Source organism: Apteryx mantelli, chromosome 7, assembly GCF_036417845.1.
Source record: "Apteryx mantelli isolate bAptMan1 chromosome 7, bAptMan1.hap1, whole genome shotgun sequence".
Taxonomy (NCBI): domain Eukaryota; kingdom Metazoa; phylum Chordata; class Aves; order Apterygiformes; family Apterygidae; genus Apteryx; species Apteryx mantelli.
In genome coordinates, this window is record NC_089984.1 from 28794560 (window position 1) to 28810838 (window position 16279).

Here is a 16279-nt window from a genome sequence, read left to right on the forward strand (position 1 = left end):
GGTGCTTCTGTAGCTAAAGGTGCTGGTTACAGGCTCCTGCTCCCCTCCACCCTGGTTGAGGAAGTTATGGGGGCCTTCTCCTCCCTTGCCCCCAGGAGGTTGTGTCTCCCTATCAGGGAAAAGAGCCAGTCTCCTTAAAAAAAAACCAAAACAACCATTTATTGGATGTTCTTACGTACTTAAAAAGGCTCCCTGGCGAGTACTTGGGGGGGAAGTACCCCGTCCTCTGACCCCAGCCCTACCCAAGCTCTTTCCAGAGAGCCAAGTTGGGCCACGTGCTGACCCGTACCTGTGTGTAGCAAGAGCAGCACCTTCAGCTCATGGGGGAGCACCAGTTCATGCCCCTCCTTTCCCCCGGGGCTGCCTGCAGCCACCAAGGAGCCACAAGAGCAAGCGTTCAGGCATCAGCACTGTCCAAAGAGTTCCCAGTGGCTCTGGCTCCAGCTGGCAGCACGTGCCAGCACCTGCCTTCAGCCAGGTGCTTGGGCCAAACAGGATGACAGCGGTGGTCTTGTGCTTCCCTGCCTGCAGGGCAAGGATGACTGCAGCACCCAGGCCTCATGCCTCAGATGGCCAGGAGCGGTGCACGCTGCTCCGTCACGCAGGGAGGGAGGTCCCAGCTCAGGCCTGTTCCATGGGGCAGGTGAGGAGAGGGCAGCAGGACCCGGGTGAGCCAGTGTCTGTGAGGAGAGAGGCGAAGCCTGCAGCAAAAAGCTCAAGTCTTGGTGCTTCACAGCTCTGCAGGAGCTGGGCAGGACCCTCAAGATCAGTGAGGGGGGTGAGCCCACGTCCCTGAGCTGCCAAGAAGGCTGAGCTCCTCGGCTGGGGGCCCCCTTGGGTACCCACTGCCCTGCAGCCTGCATGAGTGGGTGAAAGGGGTACCAGCTAGGCCAGAAGTTCTCCCTGGGCAGGGCTTAGGAGCCACAGGGCAGCTGAGTGCTGGCCTGGGTCCTTTGCAAGGCCAGCTGGGAGTAGTGCATAGCATGAGATACTCACTGTCCTGCAGAGAACTAGGGTGGCCTGGCACCCCACACACACTACTGCCCTTCCCAGAGAGGGGCTTCCCCAGGGCTTTACCTTGGCACGTCCACTCCCAAGAATACCTTCCAGTTATTCCAGCTGCCGTAACTGTAGGGGTTCCTGAACACCTGCGGGCCAGAGAGACACGCCTCGAGTCTGGCTCTGCCCCAGGCAGCCCGCCTGCTCTGGACGCTGCGCTCACCTTGCCTTTCTTCTGCAACCTCTGCCTCTCCTTTTTGTTGATGTGCCTCTCAATGCTGGTTTCCCCACGGGTGATGAGGGCAGCGTGCCACAGCGTGAGGGCACCCAGGGCCAACGCAACCGAGCTGGGGACAGCAAGGGACAGCAGGTCACATGCAGGCCTGCCCTGGTGTGGCAGGTGCGGGGGGCTGAGCCTGCCTCCTCGTGTAAGGGGCCAGCCTGCACCCACCGCAGCATAGGTGCTCTGGTTGGTCTAATCCTGTGTGACAGGGAGCTGAAGTCTCTCCTGCTCCGCCGTGGCCCCAGAGCCGGCAGGGCAGGGAGGCGTCCGTGCCAGACACAGTCAGCCCAGCCCAGGGGAAGGCAGAGTGGAACCGATCTCCCAGCGCAGTGCAGGGCTGCAGCAGGCTGCGTGCCTCGCTCTGCTTCCCACACTGCCCTTGCTCCTAGCCCCTGCGTGCCGTTACCTGCACAGGACCCAGAGGTAGACTACGCTCTTGTGGAAAGCCCGCTGGCGGAAGGTGAAGGTAGGTGGTGGGGTCTGGTAGTACGTCTGCGAAAAAAGGACAGGCGTGGATTACACAAACTGCTCCGTAGCTCAAGGGCCAGGTCAGGGGACTGCTGCACCTGTGACTAATGCAGGGATCAGGCGGCCAGAAAGGGCTGGGACCAGAACCAACACAACAGCCGGGGTGATGGCAAGGCAGCCTGGGACAGCCATGAGACAGACGGACACCACCTGACAGCCAGCAGATGAGTGAGAAGCAGCAGGTTGGAGGTAAGGGGACAGGGAGCAGCCACGGGGCTGGCCAGGACACCGCACCGCACAGCGGATGATGCTCAGGCTGAGATGTGTACACACTGCTGCGCAGCTCACCCCAGGAGGGCAGGGCAGCTGCCTGGCCCCAAGGCCACTGCTGCCTCCAGCCAAAGCTGCTGGAAACTTGTACACAGAGAAGCAGCCCCAAACTGCTGGAGGCAGTGCCCGTAGCAGAGCTGCCCAGCCAGCCCCAGCTCTCTTGACCCATGAGACGAGCATGGGCACTGGTTTGTTCCTGCCAAGGGCTACGCCTCGAGAGCAGGACCCAGAGCAGGGACCCAGCCTGCAGGGAGCTGCAGGGCAGCTCTGCTCCGTGCTGCCTGGAGCAGCTGGGGAGCAGGGATGTCCCACCTGGTTGGCAGCCACCTGCAGTCTCTCCTTCTCAAGCAGTTTCATTCTCTAGGGGGATGGAAAACACAGGGCACCAGTTACATGTCTCGGAGGAGAAGGCCCTTCCCGCTCACTCCCCTGCAGCCTGCAGGACCGGGGCAGCTGGGGGCCCCACAGGAGGTGGGAGAGGGGAAACAAAGTCACTAAGAGGTTAGGGCTGATCCAGCCCCGTTCTGCAAGCTCAGCCCAGGGAGCCCAGGCAGCCTCTGCGCGCGCTAGCACTTCCTCTCCCACAACAGGCCGCGGCACGACAGCGAGGGCAGCTCTGGGCCTGCCCTGCTCACCTCGATGGCTGCATAGGCATCCCGGAACATGTCCCAGCCGCTGATGCTGCAGTAGATGCAGCCCATGGTCATGAATAGGCAGAAGGAGAAGAAGTAGCGATGGTTGAAGTGCCCCACGCAGTTGTTCAGCCAGGCTGCCTCTGGGGTTAAAGGTGTGTAACTGTGACAGGCCACGGGTGCGAACCCACCCCACAGGGACAAGGGTGGCCCTTCCCAGCCCATCAGCCCAGCCTGGCTCCTAGCACCCTTCCGTGGGCCGGGCGACTCAGGAGAGGAGCAGGGCAGGGAGAAGAGGAGGAAGCAGAGCCGGTTCCCCCAGGAGAGTGCAGTGGGTTAGTACTGCAGAAGGATACGGCAGTGGTGGTCCATCTTCAGCACGCACCTGGGAGGGAGGAGAGCAGCACAAGTGTCAGTGGCAGTGCAAGCACCCGCTGTCGGCGAGGGGGCAGGCAGCTGGCCCTCCCAGCACCGGAGACAAGGCACGAAGCCAGCGGGGGGGAAGGGGCCCAGCTCCTGCAGCATTGCATGAGGGGGGAAGAGAGGCGTCCCAGAGGCTGCCCCAAGCAGCGTGGGCACAGCGGCCTGGCGTGGGCACTACCTGGTGCAGGTGGCAGTGGGGCAGGACGAGGGACCCTACCTGTTGCAGATGCTGCAGTGATGGGTGCGAGCCGGCTTGGGAGCAATGCATTTCCTGCAGATGGAGACACCGGTGAGATCGTCCTTGGCCTGCATACGGGTCAGAAGAGGGTCAGTGTCCCCAGGCCCCACACTGTCCCCTTCTTCCAGCACTTCTCTGTCCCATGTTCCTCACCTCCCTTGTGACTCCAAGCCAGCCCCAAACAAGCTGGGGACAACCCACTACCTGCTCCCCCCAACTCCTCCGTTACCCACCCTCCCAGTGCTGCCCAGTCCCAGCCACCCCAGCCTGGTGGAGGCCTCCCGCAAAGACACCCCCAGGGTGGTCTGGTTGGTCCCAGCAGTCGTCTGCAGCACAAACTGGGGAGCAGCTCAGAGCTTCCCCTACAGCTGGGGCGGTCCTGCTCCTGGGAGAGGCTGGGCTGCCAACTGGTGCCCAGGCCTGGCCTCACCTGTGGTGGGTACCCAGGTGAGGTGGTGATGGCCATGTAGTAGTGGAAGACAATCATGAGGAGGTTCCAGTGCCCGTAGGCAAGGTGCCAGCAGATCCAGGCAGGCGTGTAGGTCTGCAGGATGAGGGGCAGCAGGCAGATGTACACAATGGCCACTATGGAGCTCGTCAGCCCAATCACCAGTGCCACAAACACCTACAGGAAAGGGAACTGGGTCACAGGAGCACGCAGCAGCTGCCCCATTCTGCCGGGGCAGGATATGGGCATAGGAAAACGAGCTGAACCACACACCAAAGCCCCCACTCCCTCCAGCTGAGCATAGCACACATCAAGCCCAGCACGGGCAGCCAGTTCAGGCCCTGCAGGGGTGAGATTCAATTGCCCCAGGAGCACACCTGCCCCAGGCCCCCAAGCCGGGTGCACCCCTCCCCATTGGGGGTACTCACCACACCAAACCAACGGGTGACGTGGTCCACCAACCAGTAGACAGGCTCGAAGAGGGAGTCAAGCACCACGTCGCTGTTGGTGAAGGAGTTGTAGAGCAGGGAGCGGAGGCAGAGGCGCCCGTAGTGCCACAGCTGCTCCACTTGCCGCACCAGCTTAAACCGCCGCCGCCGGCCCAGCCGCAGGCATTTGAGGAGCAGGCGCATCACCGCTGCGAACATCCGCTGCCGGCTCCTCATCCCTGCCACGCCGCACCTGCGAGGAGAGACGCTCAGCATGGGCAGGCCACCCCGCTGCCCAGGCACCTCGCCGTCCCTCAGCGAGGGCTGGGGGCTCCTCAGCGAGGCTCTGCCCTCCTGGAAGTGCTGATGCCGCTCACGCAGCCCTGAGCGACACCCCAGCTCCCTGCACTGCCCCTGCTAGACACCTGCATGCACAGCAAGGCCTGGACCTCTCCTCCGTCCCACACAAGGATGCAGAGCAGGAGCGGGGGGAGCTGTGCCCACACTCCCGGAGGCTGTGGGGCTGCAGCAGGGGACACAGGTCCCTCAGCCCTCCACGACTGGGCGCAGACGTTCTCCGGTCCCATCTCGTCTTTCCCAGAAGAGAGGGGGCCGGGACAGCGAGACGGAGAGACTGACTCAGAGGAAACCAGAGAAGGCGCAAGCGTTCAGGATGCTGGGCCAGTTCCAGGGCAGGGGCTCACCAAGGATGCTCAGAGACCAGGGATAATCCCAGGTCCAGTCCCTCCCGCCCAGTTCGGGACTGGGGGAGTCCTCAGAAGACATGTGCAGAGGACCCACGCCAGGATTACCCCACCACCCCCAGAGGGCAGGGCCTGGACGCTGCTCCCCTTTGCCTCAACCTCTGGACCAAGCCTCGAGACACTCCCCACCTTACGGCCCCACTCCAGGAGACCCCAAACTTCCCCCTTCCCGGTTTCGCCTCAGACAACCCCACGCGACAGCAAAGGAGAGGCTGGGCTGACCCCGGGAAGCCGCAGGCAGAGGTGATGCTGTGCAGGAAAAGGGACCCTCACGGCCAAGCGCTCACCTGCCTGCTGAGCCCCTCATCCCACCTGGGAGCCGCGCTGGGAGTGCGGAGGAACCCGAGCTGGCCCAGCAGCGAGGCAAACGATCTGCTGGGTCAGGGCCCCGAGGCCTCCGTGCAGGCGCAGCCCATCAATATTAACCAGGAGCGAGGCCACCCCGGGGTCCTGCCAAGGCACGCTGCGAGCCTGGGCCAGGCGCTTGCCCCGGCACAGTGCCAGGCGGCAGTGCCACATGCTGCCACGGAGCCTGTCCCCCACACGACTCACGACAGCTCCCAAGCCACCCCGGCCCCCAAAACTGCCCTACATCTCTCTCAGCTGCCGTTTGCAGCTCCCCACCGGCCCCAGGCGAGGCAGGCGCAGAGCTGCCCCTCAGCAGGCAGGACTCAGGGCACACAAGGCAGCCGAGCCAGGTCTGAAGCAGCATTCGCCCAGCTCCAGCCTGCTGCTCCCCCCCGTCCCCCAAACACCTCCACTCCCTTATACTGGGAACACCCAGCCACATCCCTGCTGCAGCTAAAGCAGCATGACGATGGGACCCGTGAGGCAGCAGAGCTGCTGGGCCCAGCATCGCTCCGTGCCCGAGCTGCAGAGCCCAGGACGTCCTGGCTCCCAACCCACAGGGGAGCCACGCTGGCCAGAGGGAGCAGGGCAGTGCCACGTGCAGCAGAGCCTGTCCAGCGGGGACCAGCTCCCTGTGCTGCGATACCCACTGTCACGCCGGAAGGAACCGGCGAGGGACAGTCCCTGGGGAGCAGCAGAGAGGGTAAGGTCAGGAGCTGCAACATCCAGATGGGCTGTCCAAAAGAGCCAGGGGCTCCCCTCTGCCCTGTCCAGATGAGTGTGGAGCTGACCCTAAGGCTGGGAACAGCCAGACATCAGGTGCAAGATCCACCAGACCCAGCAACCCACCCCAGTCCATTTTCAGGACTCCTCCCCAGGCTCCTACTCCTCCTGCACTCTGATAACAGGGAGGTGGGATGAGCAAACCCCAGTGCCACCCCCTGCCCTACATTTCCCCTGGGCTCTGCCGAGAGTTTTCCTCTGAAACATATTAGAAGAGAAATGGATTAGCACTTTCATCCTGCACAGCCTTTGGGTGGCATCTGTCCCCATCTTCTTAGCCTAAGAGAATAAAAGGCTGCAGCCAGGGGCAGGTCTTGGAGCTCACCCTCCCCTCCGAACACGCAGCATATACAGCTGCCAAGCTGGCTGCCCCCAGGCTGCCAGGCTCTGACTAAGGAGATCACCTCGCCTTTGGCAGACGGTGGCTGCTGAGCTGGGGGCCACACGGGAGGCAGCGAGCCCAAGCTGCCCAGGGACGGGGCAGGAACCCTCTGCCCCGGGGCTCCCCGCTGCAGCCAGCGGCACAACCAGCAATGGCGAGGCCCTGGCAGAGCTGTGCAGCACCCCAGGCCCACGCTGACCCCGGGGCTCCAGCCCTCGCCGTGCCCATGGCCCCGAGCAGCCAAGCCACCGAGCTGGGTCATCTCCCCGGTGGGGAAGGGGCAGCAGCAGCAACCACCAGCATGGCCAAGCTGGGCACCACAGGCACCCAAACAGCAAGAGGCGGGGAGCGCTTTAGGGATGGCCCTACCCCAGCTACATGGCCAGGCCCACAAAACCGGCAGGGCTACAGCCTCGCAGTGCCCCGGCCTGCGGCACCCTCTGTCAGCCCCCCAGCTCCCCCATTCCAGTAGCACCCAGCCCCACAGCCTCCAGCTCCAGGTCACCCTCCTTCAGCACCCAGCAATGTAACACAAAGGCTGCCCATGCCAATGGCACGCAGCCCGCAGCCCCACTCCCGTGGCCCCGAAACACCCAGGCTCCCCACACCCACCCGGTCCCTCCAGGCCCATGGCATCCCCCCATTCACTCCCAGCCCCACAGCACCCCCAGCCCCACAGCACCCAGCCCTTCCAGGCCCATAGCATCTCCCATTCACTCCCAGCCCCACAGCACCCAGCCCTTCCAGGCCCATAGCATCCCCCTATTCACTCCCAGCCCCACAGCACCCCCAGCCCCACAGCACCCAGCCCCTCCAGGCCCATGGCACCCCCCTATTCACTCCCAGCCCCACAGCAACCAGCCCTTCCAGGCCCATAGCATCTCCCATTCATTCCCAGCCCCACAGCACCCAGCCCCTCCAGGCCCATAGCGTCCCCCACTGACTCCCAGCCCCACAGCCCCCCCTGCCCCACAGCACTCAGCCCCTTCAGGCCCATGGCATCCCACCCATTCACTCCCAGCCCCACAGCACCCAGCCCCGCTCCAGGCCCATGGCATCCCTCAGTGATGCCCGGCCCCTGACGCCCCCAAACCCCGTGCCGGCAGCCCCCGACCTGCGGCCCCGCCGCCCGCCGCCTCCATGCCCGGCGGCCCGCCGCCCTCGGCCCCACGGGGAGCTCCCGCCGCCCCGCGCACTGCGCCTGCGCGCCGGCCGCGCGGGGCCTGCCGGGAAGCGCCGCTCGGCGGGCGCCGGACTACAACCCCCATCAGGCAGCGCGCCCGCCCTCCTGGCCGGGCCGGGGCGAGCCAATAGTGGCGCCGCTTACGGCGGGGCCTTGCTGCCGGGCACCAATAGGGTGAGGGCTTTCTGCGAGGGCACTCCGGGTAGCAAGCATGGCGCCTCCAGCTCGCTACTGCGTCCCCGGTGAGTGCAGGGCTCCGGCCCGCCCGCCCCGCCGCGGGGCCCGGGGAGGGGCCGGCCGGGAAGGAGGTGGTGGGGGGCGCCGCGGGGTGCGCGAGGGGGCAGGCTCGGGGGGGGTCCCCCGGGGGCGGGACGGGGCAGGCCCGGGAGGAGGGTAGCGGGGGGGGTACGGGAGGGGACCGGTCTGGAGAGGGGACGAGCCCCCGGGGACGGGACGGGACGGGACGGGGCAGGCCCGGGGGGGTCCCCGGGGGGCGGGACGGGGCAGGCCTGGAAGGAGGGTAGCGGGGGGGGGTACGGGAAGGGACCGGGGCAAGGAGAGGGGCCTGTGCGCGGAGCATGGGGTCCCTGGGAGCAGCACCAGCAGCGTCTGCCCTCGCGCAGGGCTGGTGCCGGTCTCAGTCTGTGCACGCGTCCCGCAGGCGAGCGGCTGTGCAGCACCGGGGAAGCCAGCGCCGGCAGCGGGACTTACACGCGGCACGGCTTCATCTTCGCATCGCTGGCCGGCTGCCTGGAGAAGAGGAACGAGGAGAGCGGGGTGAGTGTGGCTGTGGCACACATCGTCCTTCCCTAGAGCAGGCCGCTGGGCGCAGCGGCTGTGTGGCCCTTTCCCAGCCCACTGCTTGTTCTTGGCAGCTGGGCTCTGACTGTGTCCCGCCAGTGCCTGCTCTGAGCATGGTCCGGCACGACCACGTGCGTAAGCTGTGCCTCGTGCACTGAGCTAACCCTCGCCTCTGCTCCCACGCAGCTGCCTGTTGTGTCTGTGGTGAGGGATGCTGAGTCCCAGCTCCTGCCTGACGTGGGGGCCGTCGTGACGTGCAAGGTAGGCGCTGGAGTGCGTGCAGGACTGTGCTCTGTGGAGGAGGGCCCTTGGGGTGCAGGAGGGAGATGCCAGCCTGGCAGTGACAGACCTGGCAAACTTTGCTGCCCACGGCTTGCGGAGGCTCCCCTTCTTCAGGTGCACAAGTGCCATTTTCCTCCTGGCTTGCTGTTGGTTATCGCACTCCTCTGCAACTCCTTTGGGCACGCAGAGCCTGGGACATTAGCTCCTCGTGTACAGCCATGGGCAGCAGGAGCCCTGCCGTATCCCTGCCTGGTGCATGCGTGTCTGGGGAAGGTGCGCTGGGGTCAGACCATGCTTAGGTTGGCGCTGATTCCCGGCTCTTGCTCCTGGCAGGTCTGCAGCATTAACTCCCGCTTTGCCAAGGTGCACATCCTGTATATCGGCTCCACACCACTGAAGTCCACCTTCCGGGGGACCATACGGTAGGGAAAGGGCTGTGTTCCCAGCAAGGCCGAGTGCCCAAATGCCCAGTCCTCAACGTGAGCAGAAGGGTTTTCTGCACCACCTTGCCTGGGCTCTGGTTCCCGTCAGCTGGGCGAAGCCCTTGGCAGGAGCTCTGCCCTGAGTGCCGGCGGGATGCCCAGCAAGCCCTGGTGGGCGTTCACGGAGGCTGGGGAAACTCCTGCGGTGCAGTGAAGAGTCCCGTCTGCTCACTCTGGTGCTCAGATCCCTCTGTCTCCTCTTCTAGGAGAGAAGATATTCGAGCCACAGAGAAAGACAAGGTCAGTGAGGTGCTGCCAGTTTCTGGGCTACCACAGCACCCCTGGCGCGCACCTGGGCTCCTCTACGCCTTTCCGTTGGCAGGGTGGCACTTGCCCTGCCCCAGCCATGGGACAGCTGCTGTGCCTGCCCTGCCATACCCCCGCTGACAGGCTTTCCTGCGTGCTCTGTGTTTGTGTCTCCTCTTGCCCGTGCAGGTAGAAGTTTACAAGAGCTTCCGCCCTGGCGACATAGTCCTGGCCAAAGTCGTATCCTTTCCGCTCGCACCAGGAGGGCCTGCGCGGGGGAGAGGGCTTGCACTCGAGTCCCTGCACGGAGGCCTTTCCCTTAACCTGTTTCTAACCAGATCTCCCTGGGGGACGCGCAGTCCAACTACCTGCTGAGCACAGCGGAGAACGAGCTGGGCGTGGTGGTGGCTCGCAGTGAGGCAGGTAGGAACAGGCAGCGGGGCCCAGGCTCGGCCCGCTCTGCCTCACCCCCACGTGAGGAGCTGCTGTTGCAGCTCCGAGAGCAGAAGCACTCTCCTCCCTTCCCTGCGCTGCTGAACTGCATGGGTCCCGAGGGCCCTGGGAGGAGGGATGTGGGCTGTTGGAAACGAGGAATACAAGCGAAGGTCTGTGCTGGCCATTAGCAGAGATGGGTGGGGGGTCACACAGCAGGAGCAGAAAGGGGTTTTGTTGCCTGCATAAAGCTGGGAGGCCAGAGCTGTGCCTTCGGGGCACGTACCCGCACGGCCCCCTCAGCTTGCTGGGCAGCAGGGCTGGTGGAGGGTCCCTGGGGCAGGCAGAGGGGCCTGACCCAGACGCCGCGTGCTGGGAGGACGCCGCGTGGCGGGAGGTGCAGCCCTACGGCACAGGGAGATGGCAGCACCGGAGCAACTGACTCGTCGCATCTCCTAGGGGCGCAGATGGTGCCCATCAGCTGGTGCGAGATGCAGTGCCCCCGGACGCACACCAAGGACTTCCGCAAGGTGGCCCGTGTGCAGCCTGAGTTCCTGCAGACCTAGCAGCCCCGCCAGCCCCACCGGGGCACAGCTTGGCGCTGGCTGGCAGCAGCTGGCTCCCACCCCATGGAGCCTGCACTGACCCCTGCTAACAACCATCGCGCAGGGGCTGCTGTCGGGGGGTCTGTGTGGCCCAAGCAGCCACTGGATTTGAGCCCCCTACATACAGCTCCACACCTGCCAGAGGCTGGAACAGCCAGCCAGGCCCTCACTCCCAGGATGGATTTTACATTTGTGCTGTGCATAATAAATATTTTCCAAGAGCTTTCTGCTCTGCTCAGTCACTGCCTGGAAGAGTTGCTCCAGCTGCCCCTAGCCAGCCGGTCTGACCCTTGTAGAGCAGCAGTGGAGCTGTTGGAGGGGATGACAGCCCCCAGCAGTGCAGGCGCAAGGGAGCATCTGTTCCCAGCCCACTGCTGGGGCAGGGGAGGGCCGAGCAGCTTTGCTGCAATGAGGACTAACAGCGGGGAGCTCTGGCTTTGAGGCTGTGGAGTGCTAGCTCCACACCAGACAAGAGGCTAAGGGAAGTGCTGGGCAAGGCAGGGAGCCCCACGTGGCAAGCCGCAACAGGAAAGCACTGACACCTCGTTATTGCATATCACTCCTTTATTGAACTGGAACAAGACAGCTGCTATTGTTGGACAGTTACACTGACCCAGTGCAAACCCAGGCTCACTACGCCAGCAGAGGGTGGAGGCCACAGTGACAGTGCCAAGTACACGCATGTGGGATGGGGCACAACAGCATCTGCTTCACCAACATGAGGCAGCAGGACTAGGATTGGCTTTGGCTGTGGGGAAGTTCATGGCAGATACAAACCTCCAGACAACACACTTCCTCCCTCGCCCTTGTCCCAAAGGCAATAAGTTAAAGCATTAGCTGGTAGAGCTAGGTCCAAAGTCACAGGTACTACTGTTGGGTGCTGTACCACACACAGGAGCAGAGTGGGTCATGCACCAAAATACAACCCTTTCAGCATATAAACATCCTGGTCCCTGTGCTGGCACACCCATGATGGGAGAGGACACCCATCTTGGTCACTGGTTGTGCTGCACTCACACCACTGCTCCTGTTGTGCTCCTGGAATGACTAAATCAAGCAACAGAACTACAGTAATTGAGTGACAAGAGCTGCCGGGGAAGCAAAGCACAAGAGGAGCCAGGCATGAGGAGGGAATGCTTGGAGCACCCCCTGCAGACAGAGGCCTGAGGGCTGGGATCTCGCAATGCGGAGATGTGTGCAGCTACTGCCTGGCAGAGGTCAGGGCTCCCTTTCGCACCAGACCTCCTTGCACACAGTCCCCAGACCGTGGGCTTCCAGGCTGTCTGCAGAGGGGAGCCTGGTCCAGAAGGAATGGGCCTAGTCCCGGGGAGCTGCTCCCCGCTCCAGCTCTGCAGCTCCAAGTTCCTACGGCTGTGGGGTGTGTGCACAGATGGGTCGGGGAGGGAAGGGAACTCATCTACTACTTGCTAGCCTGCGCATCTACCCTCACTTCTTGGCCTTGCCCTGAGCAGCGACAGCCTCCATGGCTTTGCGCACTGTCTCCTCATCCCCCAGGAACTGCATGGGCTTGATGGGTTTCAGGTTCTTGTCCAGCTCATAGACAATAGGGATCCCAGTGGGCAGGTTCAGCTCCATGATGGCCTCTTCCGACAAGCCTACGAAGAGAGGCAGAGTCACTCACAGGGAACCCTCCCCAGACCAAGCACAGCCACAGGCCACGCTCACACCGCCCTGGGGCAGGGCTGGAGCAGCGGGGAGCCCCACGCAGGGCTGACATACCTTCCAGGTGCTTGACGATCCCACGCAAGCTGTTGCCATGGGCAGCAATAAGGACTCGCTTGCCCTCTTTGATCTGTGGGACTATTTCTTCATTCCAGAAGGGCAGGGCCCGGGCAATGGTGTCCTTCAGGCTCTCACATGTTGGCAACTGGTCCTCTGTCAGGTCAGCATAGCGACGGTCCTGCAGAAAGAGCCACTATCACACAGCAGCCCAAACCCCTGGCCACCGCTGTGCATCGATCAGCCAGGGGTTCAGAGGCAGGAGCAGCTGGTAGAACAGCTGGGGAAGGTGATATCAGGGCCTTCACTTACTAGCACTCTGCCCAAGGACCTATGTATAAGCAAAGCTGGGCTTGCAGCTACACACTGTCAGTGTCACTGCTGGTGTAACTAGACAGCAAACAGGACAAGGCCACTGCAGGCTAGGAAATGCCTTTGAGGTAAACCTTGAGATTACACTCAGCTAGCGTCTGGGCTATCATCCCTGCCTAGATAAGACAGCGCTTCACACACTCTAGTCTCTTTATCCACAGCAAACATCCAAGTATTGGTCATGGGACTAATGATTAACATGAATCCCCTTGAATCAGTCTGTGCAACGCCCAGGGGTTCAATCTCCTCAGGGACAGCGCAGGGTGAACCGAGCTCAACACCACACAGCACCACACACTACAATCACAGACACCACCACAGAGGTAGAGGAACAGAGGACAGTACACCAAGAATGCCCCACAAAGGCAGCCAGATCCAGCACTGGCAGCTGCCTCCCTGAGAAAAAGAGGGCCAGCCACAGGGCTCTGAGTACTCTCCAGGTTGCTTTTAGCCCAGAGGCTCCTAGGCCAGGGAAAGGAGACAGCAGCCTGGAAAAACATGCCTTACCTTGCTGATGGTGCTGTAGAAGGGGTGATCTGGCTGCATGGGAGGTGGGGGGATGTCATATGAGCGTCTCCAGATCTTCACCTGGGCCTCTCCATGCTTAGCAGCTGTCTCAGCCTTGTTGAGGCCAGTGAGCCCTCCGTAGTGCCTCTCATTGAGGCGCCAGGTCCGGACCACAGGCAGCCACATCTGGTCAATGGCATCCAGAATGGTCCAGAGGGTGCGGATCGCCCGTTTCTGCACGGAGGTGAAGCAGATGTCGAATTCATAGCCAGCATCTGAAAGAGATCAGAGCCACAGACATCAGCGTGCAACACCACAGAGCAAAGGCAGGAAAAAAGAGCATCTCACATCCAGGCACCAGGCCAACACTTTTGCCCTTCCTGCTTTCAAAGCTGAACTGTTGTTTCAGTCATCCAACTCGCTACTCCATGTGCAGCCAGTGCCCTTTGCATTCAACTGCAGCGAGCAAGCTCTGGAAACCTCCTGGTCCTTTTTCTCTATGACCTGGAAGCATCCCTAGTCAGAGGAAAAAGCTGAAGTACATTTGATGGAAGAGCCCATGACTTGCGCCATCACCGCAGAAAGGTGCACATCAAGCCACTAGCTCTGGAGGATGAGGCTCCCCGCTCGTGCCGCCAGTGCAGCTCCGCAGCCCCACGCCACGTGCGCCCCGCCACGCGGATGAGCTGCGCCTGCCAGTCGCACGCAGCGGCTTGCTGGAGTGGATGGACATGGCGCTTACGTAACCGGAGGGCTGACGGTACAGACAGCCAGGGCCTTCCGCCCCAGCGCCTGGCGAACCCCAGGGCCGGGGGCGCGCAGGGGGTGCTGCGGGCGCCAGGGGCAGGAGCGGGCACAGGTCAGCGCTCGCCACCTCCGCGGGGGTCTACCAGCACCTCCCGCAGCGACAGCGCAGGAGCCGGCTCCGCCGAGAGCCGGTGTCGCCCGGACCCGGCGCGCCTCGCACGGGGCCGGCGCCAAGGGCTCCCATCCTCCCGCTCCCCGCCGCCCCCAGTGCCCGGGGCACCGGCCCCGCGCGAGCACCCCCCCCCCCCCGGCCCCGCCGACCCCGCCGGTACCAGGACGAGCGGCGCGGCGCGGCCCGGCGGGGTGGGGGGGCGGTGACTCACCGCCCGGCCCCGCTTCACCACCCGGGGCGGCTGCCGCCCCCCGGCGCCCGTACCTCGGAGGGCCTCGCCGCCGCGCTGAGCCTCTTGCTGGCCGGCGGGGCTGAGGTCGGCGTCGTACCAGCCGCTGAAGCGGTTCTCTAGGTTCCAGGCGCTCTCGCCGTGGCGGACGAGCACGAGGCGGTAGGCGGCCATGGCGGGACCGTTAGGACCGTTGGGCTCAGGGCGCTCCGCTCGCCTCACGCGCTCCGCTCGCTCCCGCCGCCGCGCGCAACTGGGGGCCCCGCTCCGCGCCGCGGCCCGCCCCGCCGCGGCCCGCGCATGCGCGCCCGCGCGCCGCCGTGGCGGCCAACGGGCGCGGCGCTGGGCAGCCCCCCCCGCCGCCGGGTGAGGGCGCGCCTGCGCGCGGCGGCGGCCGCCGAAGGAGCACGTAGCGCATGGCGAGCCCGCGAAGGGCGGCGCGACCTTCGGCGGCCGTGACGTCGCCGCCGCCGTAATGCCGGGCAGCGCGGCGCACCAACTACCATAGTGCGCAGAGTAGCGGCGCCCGCACAATGCTGCTGCCCGCCTGCCCTTGCTGCGGGCAAATGCCCGGGGCAGGGCGAAAGCCAGCGCCGGCGGGGGGCGGGAGGACGGGCAGCAGAGGGAGCGGCAGGCCCAGGCGCTGGGGACCTCGTGGCGATGACTCAGGGCTGGCGTGAGCCACGCTGCTCTCTAAGGCGCTTGCGAGATGGGGAGAAGAGCGGCGGGGGCGTGATCTCGGCGCGGGGAAGCAGGGATGCCTGCCCGCACCGCACCGCACCCCACCCCACCCCTCGGCGGCTCCCCCCGTGGCAGGGCCGGCAGCGAGTCTGCGCAGGGAGAGGGAGCTTCCCGCCTCCCGGCCTCGCAGCCTGACTCACCCTCACGAGGTGGCCAGGCAGGGCGGCGGGAGCAGCTCTACGCACACTGCTGCCCCCGGCTGCCTGCAGGCTCAGGCGGGCGCTGCTGACTGGCGGTGGCCGGCTGCACCCCAGGTCCAGCCGTGGGCTCTGCATGCACGAGGCTCTGCTTGGGAGCTTCTTGCGGATGTTGCGCTGGTACCATCTTCTCTGTTTGTACTTGTGCAGCTCCTTGTGGAAAATCTTGTGCTGCATGTGGGGCTTGCAGAGGTCCTGGCAGCCAGGGCAGGGATGGAGAGGGCAGGAGCAGAGCAATGGGGAGAGCAAAAAAAGTGGTAAAAACCCCTGGTGGCAAGGCCCTCCTGTTCCAGCTTTGGGAAGAGAGTGGGGGCTAATGGGTGAGAGACAGGGAGTGAAGGGGGTCCGGACTGCTGCTTCTCATCCCACGTCCAGGAGGAGGCTGGAGCCCAGGGGGACAGAGACCCCGAATGACCAGGTCCCTGTGGCTTTGCTGGGTGGAGAGGCAGCCATGCTGCTGGGCTGTGGCAGGAACTGCTATGCCAGCTGCTCCTCTGGGTACACGTTGAGAGGACACGGGGCCACTGGCCTTTGGGGTCCAGAAAGACCCAGTGCCCAAAGCCAGGTGAAGAGGCCTTCCTTACCTTGGCCTCCCTTATCTTGGCCTTCACTAAAAGCATCAGAACAAGAGGCTGTGCCCTGCTTCGGGTCTGGGAAGCTGAACAGCCCCCCAAGCTGATGCAAGCCCGTCCTGTCTTGTTCACCCTGTATCCAGCCCATGCAAACCAGGCAGAGCTTGCACATGCCACCACAGCCCCCATCCTGGTCCCAAACTGCATGGCACTCCCTGCCACACACGCTTCTTTGGGGGCTGCCCATGCCCCAGCTCGAACTGCCGTGAAGAGAGCGCCACCTGGTCTCCCATCCAAGCCGTAACCAGGCGCGACTCTGCTTAGCTTCCCAGACGCCGCTCCCCCACCCACCCCCAAGGAGTCGCTACTGCCCCGTGGGCAGCCCTGCCCTCACCCAAGATGGCGCCGGGCGCCGGAAGCGGAAGCGCGGCCGGGCGGAAGCGGG

The 16279-nt window shown here is 64.2% G+C and overlaps 3 protein-coding genes across 4 annotated transcripts; 1 reads left to right on the forward strand and 2 right to left on the reverse strand.

The window, feature by feature from the left end:
* Window positions 1-486: 486 nt before the first annotated feature.
* Window positions 487-4763, reverse strand: ZDHHC16 (zinc finger DHHC-type palmitoyltransferase 16). Of its 2 annotated transcripts, XM_067300123.1 has the most exons (10): window positions 4250-4763; window positions 3804-3998; window positions 3353-3441; window positions 3069-3097; window positions 2716-2849; window positions 2393-2440; window positions 1689-1774; window positions 1223-1346; window positions 1078-1148; window positions 487-680 (listed from the first exon to the last, which is right to left on the reverse strand). In XM_067300123.1, the coding sequence occupies exons 1-10, from the start codon at window positions 4523-4525 to the stop codon at window positions 566-568; spliced, it is 1167 nt and encodes a 388-aa protein (XP_067156224.1). In that variant the 5' UTR covers window positions 4526-4763; the 3' UTR covers window positions 487-565. The 2 variants fall into 2 exon arrangements, with proteins under 2 accessions (XP_067156224.1, XP_067156225.1); XM_067300124.1 differs by lacking the exon at window positions 2393-2440.
* Window positions 4764-7893: 3130 nt separating this feature from the next.
* Window positions 7894-10778, forward strand: EXOSC1 (exosome component 1). Its single transcript, XM_067299545.1, has 8 exons — window positions 7894-7951; window positions 8371-8486; window positions 8697-8771; window positions 9126-9214; window positions 9481-9514; window positions 9710-9760; window positions 9859-9943; window positions 10412-10778. The coding sequence occupies exons 1-8, from the start codon at window positions 7921-7923 to the stop codon at window positions 10516-10518; spliced, it is 588 nt and encodes a 195-aa protein (XP_067155646.1). The 5' UTR covers window positions 7894-7920; the 3' UTR covers window positions 10519-10778.
* A 325-nt stretch (window positions 10779-11103) lies between these two features.
* Window positions 11104-14587, reverse strand: PGAM1 (phosphoglycerate mutase 1). Its single transcript, XM_067300125.1, has 4 exons — window positions 14360-14587; window positions 13177-13451; window positions 12298-12478; window positions 11104-12173 (listed from the first exon to the last, which is right to left on the reverse strand). The coding sequence occupies exons 1-4, from the start codon at window positions 14496-14498 to the stop codon at window positions 12004-12006; spliced, it is 765 nt and encodes a 254-aa protein (XP_067156226.1). The 5' UTR covers window positions 14499-14587; the 3' UTR covers window positions 11104-12003.
* Window positions 14588-16279: the final 1692 nt, after the last annotated feature.

Coding starts and splice junctions, on each gene's coding strand:
- ZDHHC16 (XM_067300123.1), bottom strand. CDS start 4,525: ATGCTGAGCGTCTCTCCTCGCAGGTGCGGCGTGGCAGGGATGAGGAGC. Junction 3,999..4,249: donor TCACCCGTTGGTTTGGTGTG/GTGAGTACCCCC, acceptor CCTTTCCTGTAG/GTGTTTGTGGCACTGGTGAT. Junction 681..1,077: donor TTGGGAGTGGACGTGCCAAG/GTAAAGCCCTGG, acceptor CTCTCCTCACAG/ACACTGGCTCACCCGGGTCC.
- EXOSC1 (XM_067299545.1), top strand. CDS start 7,921: ATGGCGCCTCCAGCTCGCTACTGCGTCCCCG. Junction 8,487..8,696: donor AGAGGAACGAGGAGAGCGGG/GTGAGTGTGGCT, acceptor GCTCCCACGCAG/CTGCCTGTTGTGTCTGTGGT. Junction 9,944..10,411: donor GGTGGCTCGCAGTGAGGCAG/GTAGGAACAGGC, acceptor CGCATCTCCTAG/GGGCGCAGATGGTGCCCATC.
- PGAM1 (XM_067300125.1), bottom strand. CDS start 14,498: ATGGCCGCCTACCGCCTCGTGCTCGTCCGCCACGGCGAGAGCGCCTGG. Junction 12,479..13,176: donor TCTACAGCACCATCAGCAAG/GTAAGGCATGTT, acceptor CTCTTTCTGCAG/GACCGTCGCTATGCTGACCT. Junction 12,174..12,297: donor GATCGTCAAGCACCTGGAAG/GTATGTCAGCCC, acceptor CTCTCTTCGTAG/GCTTGTCGGAAGAGGCCATC.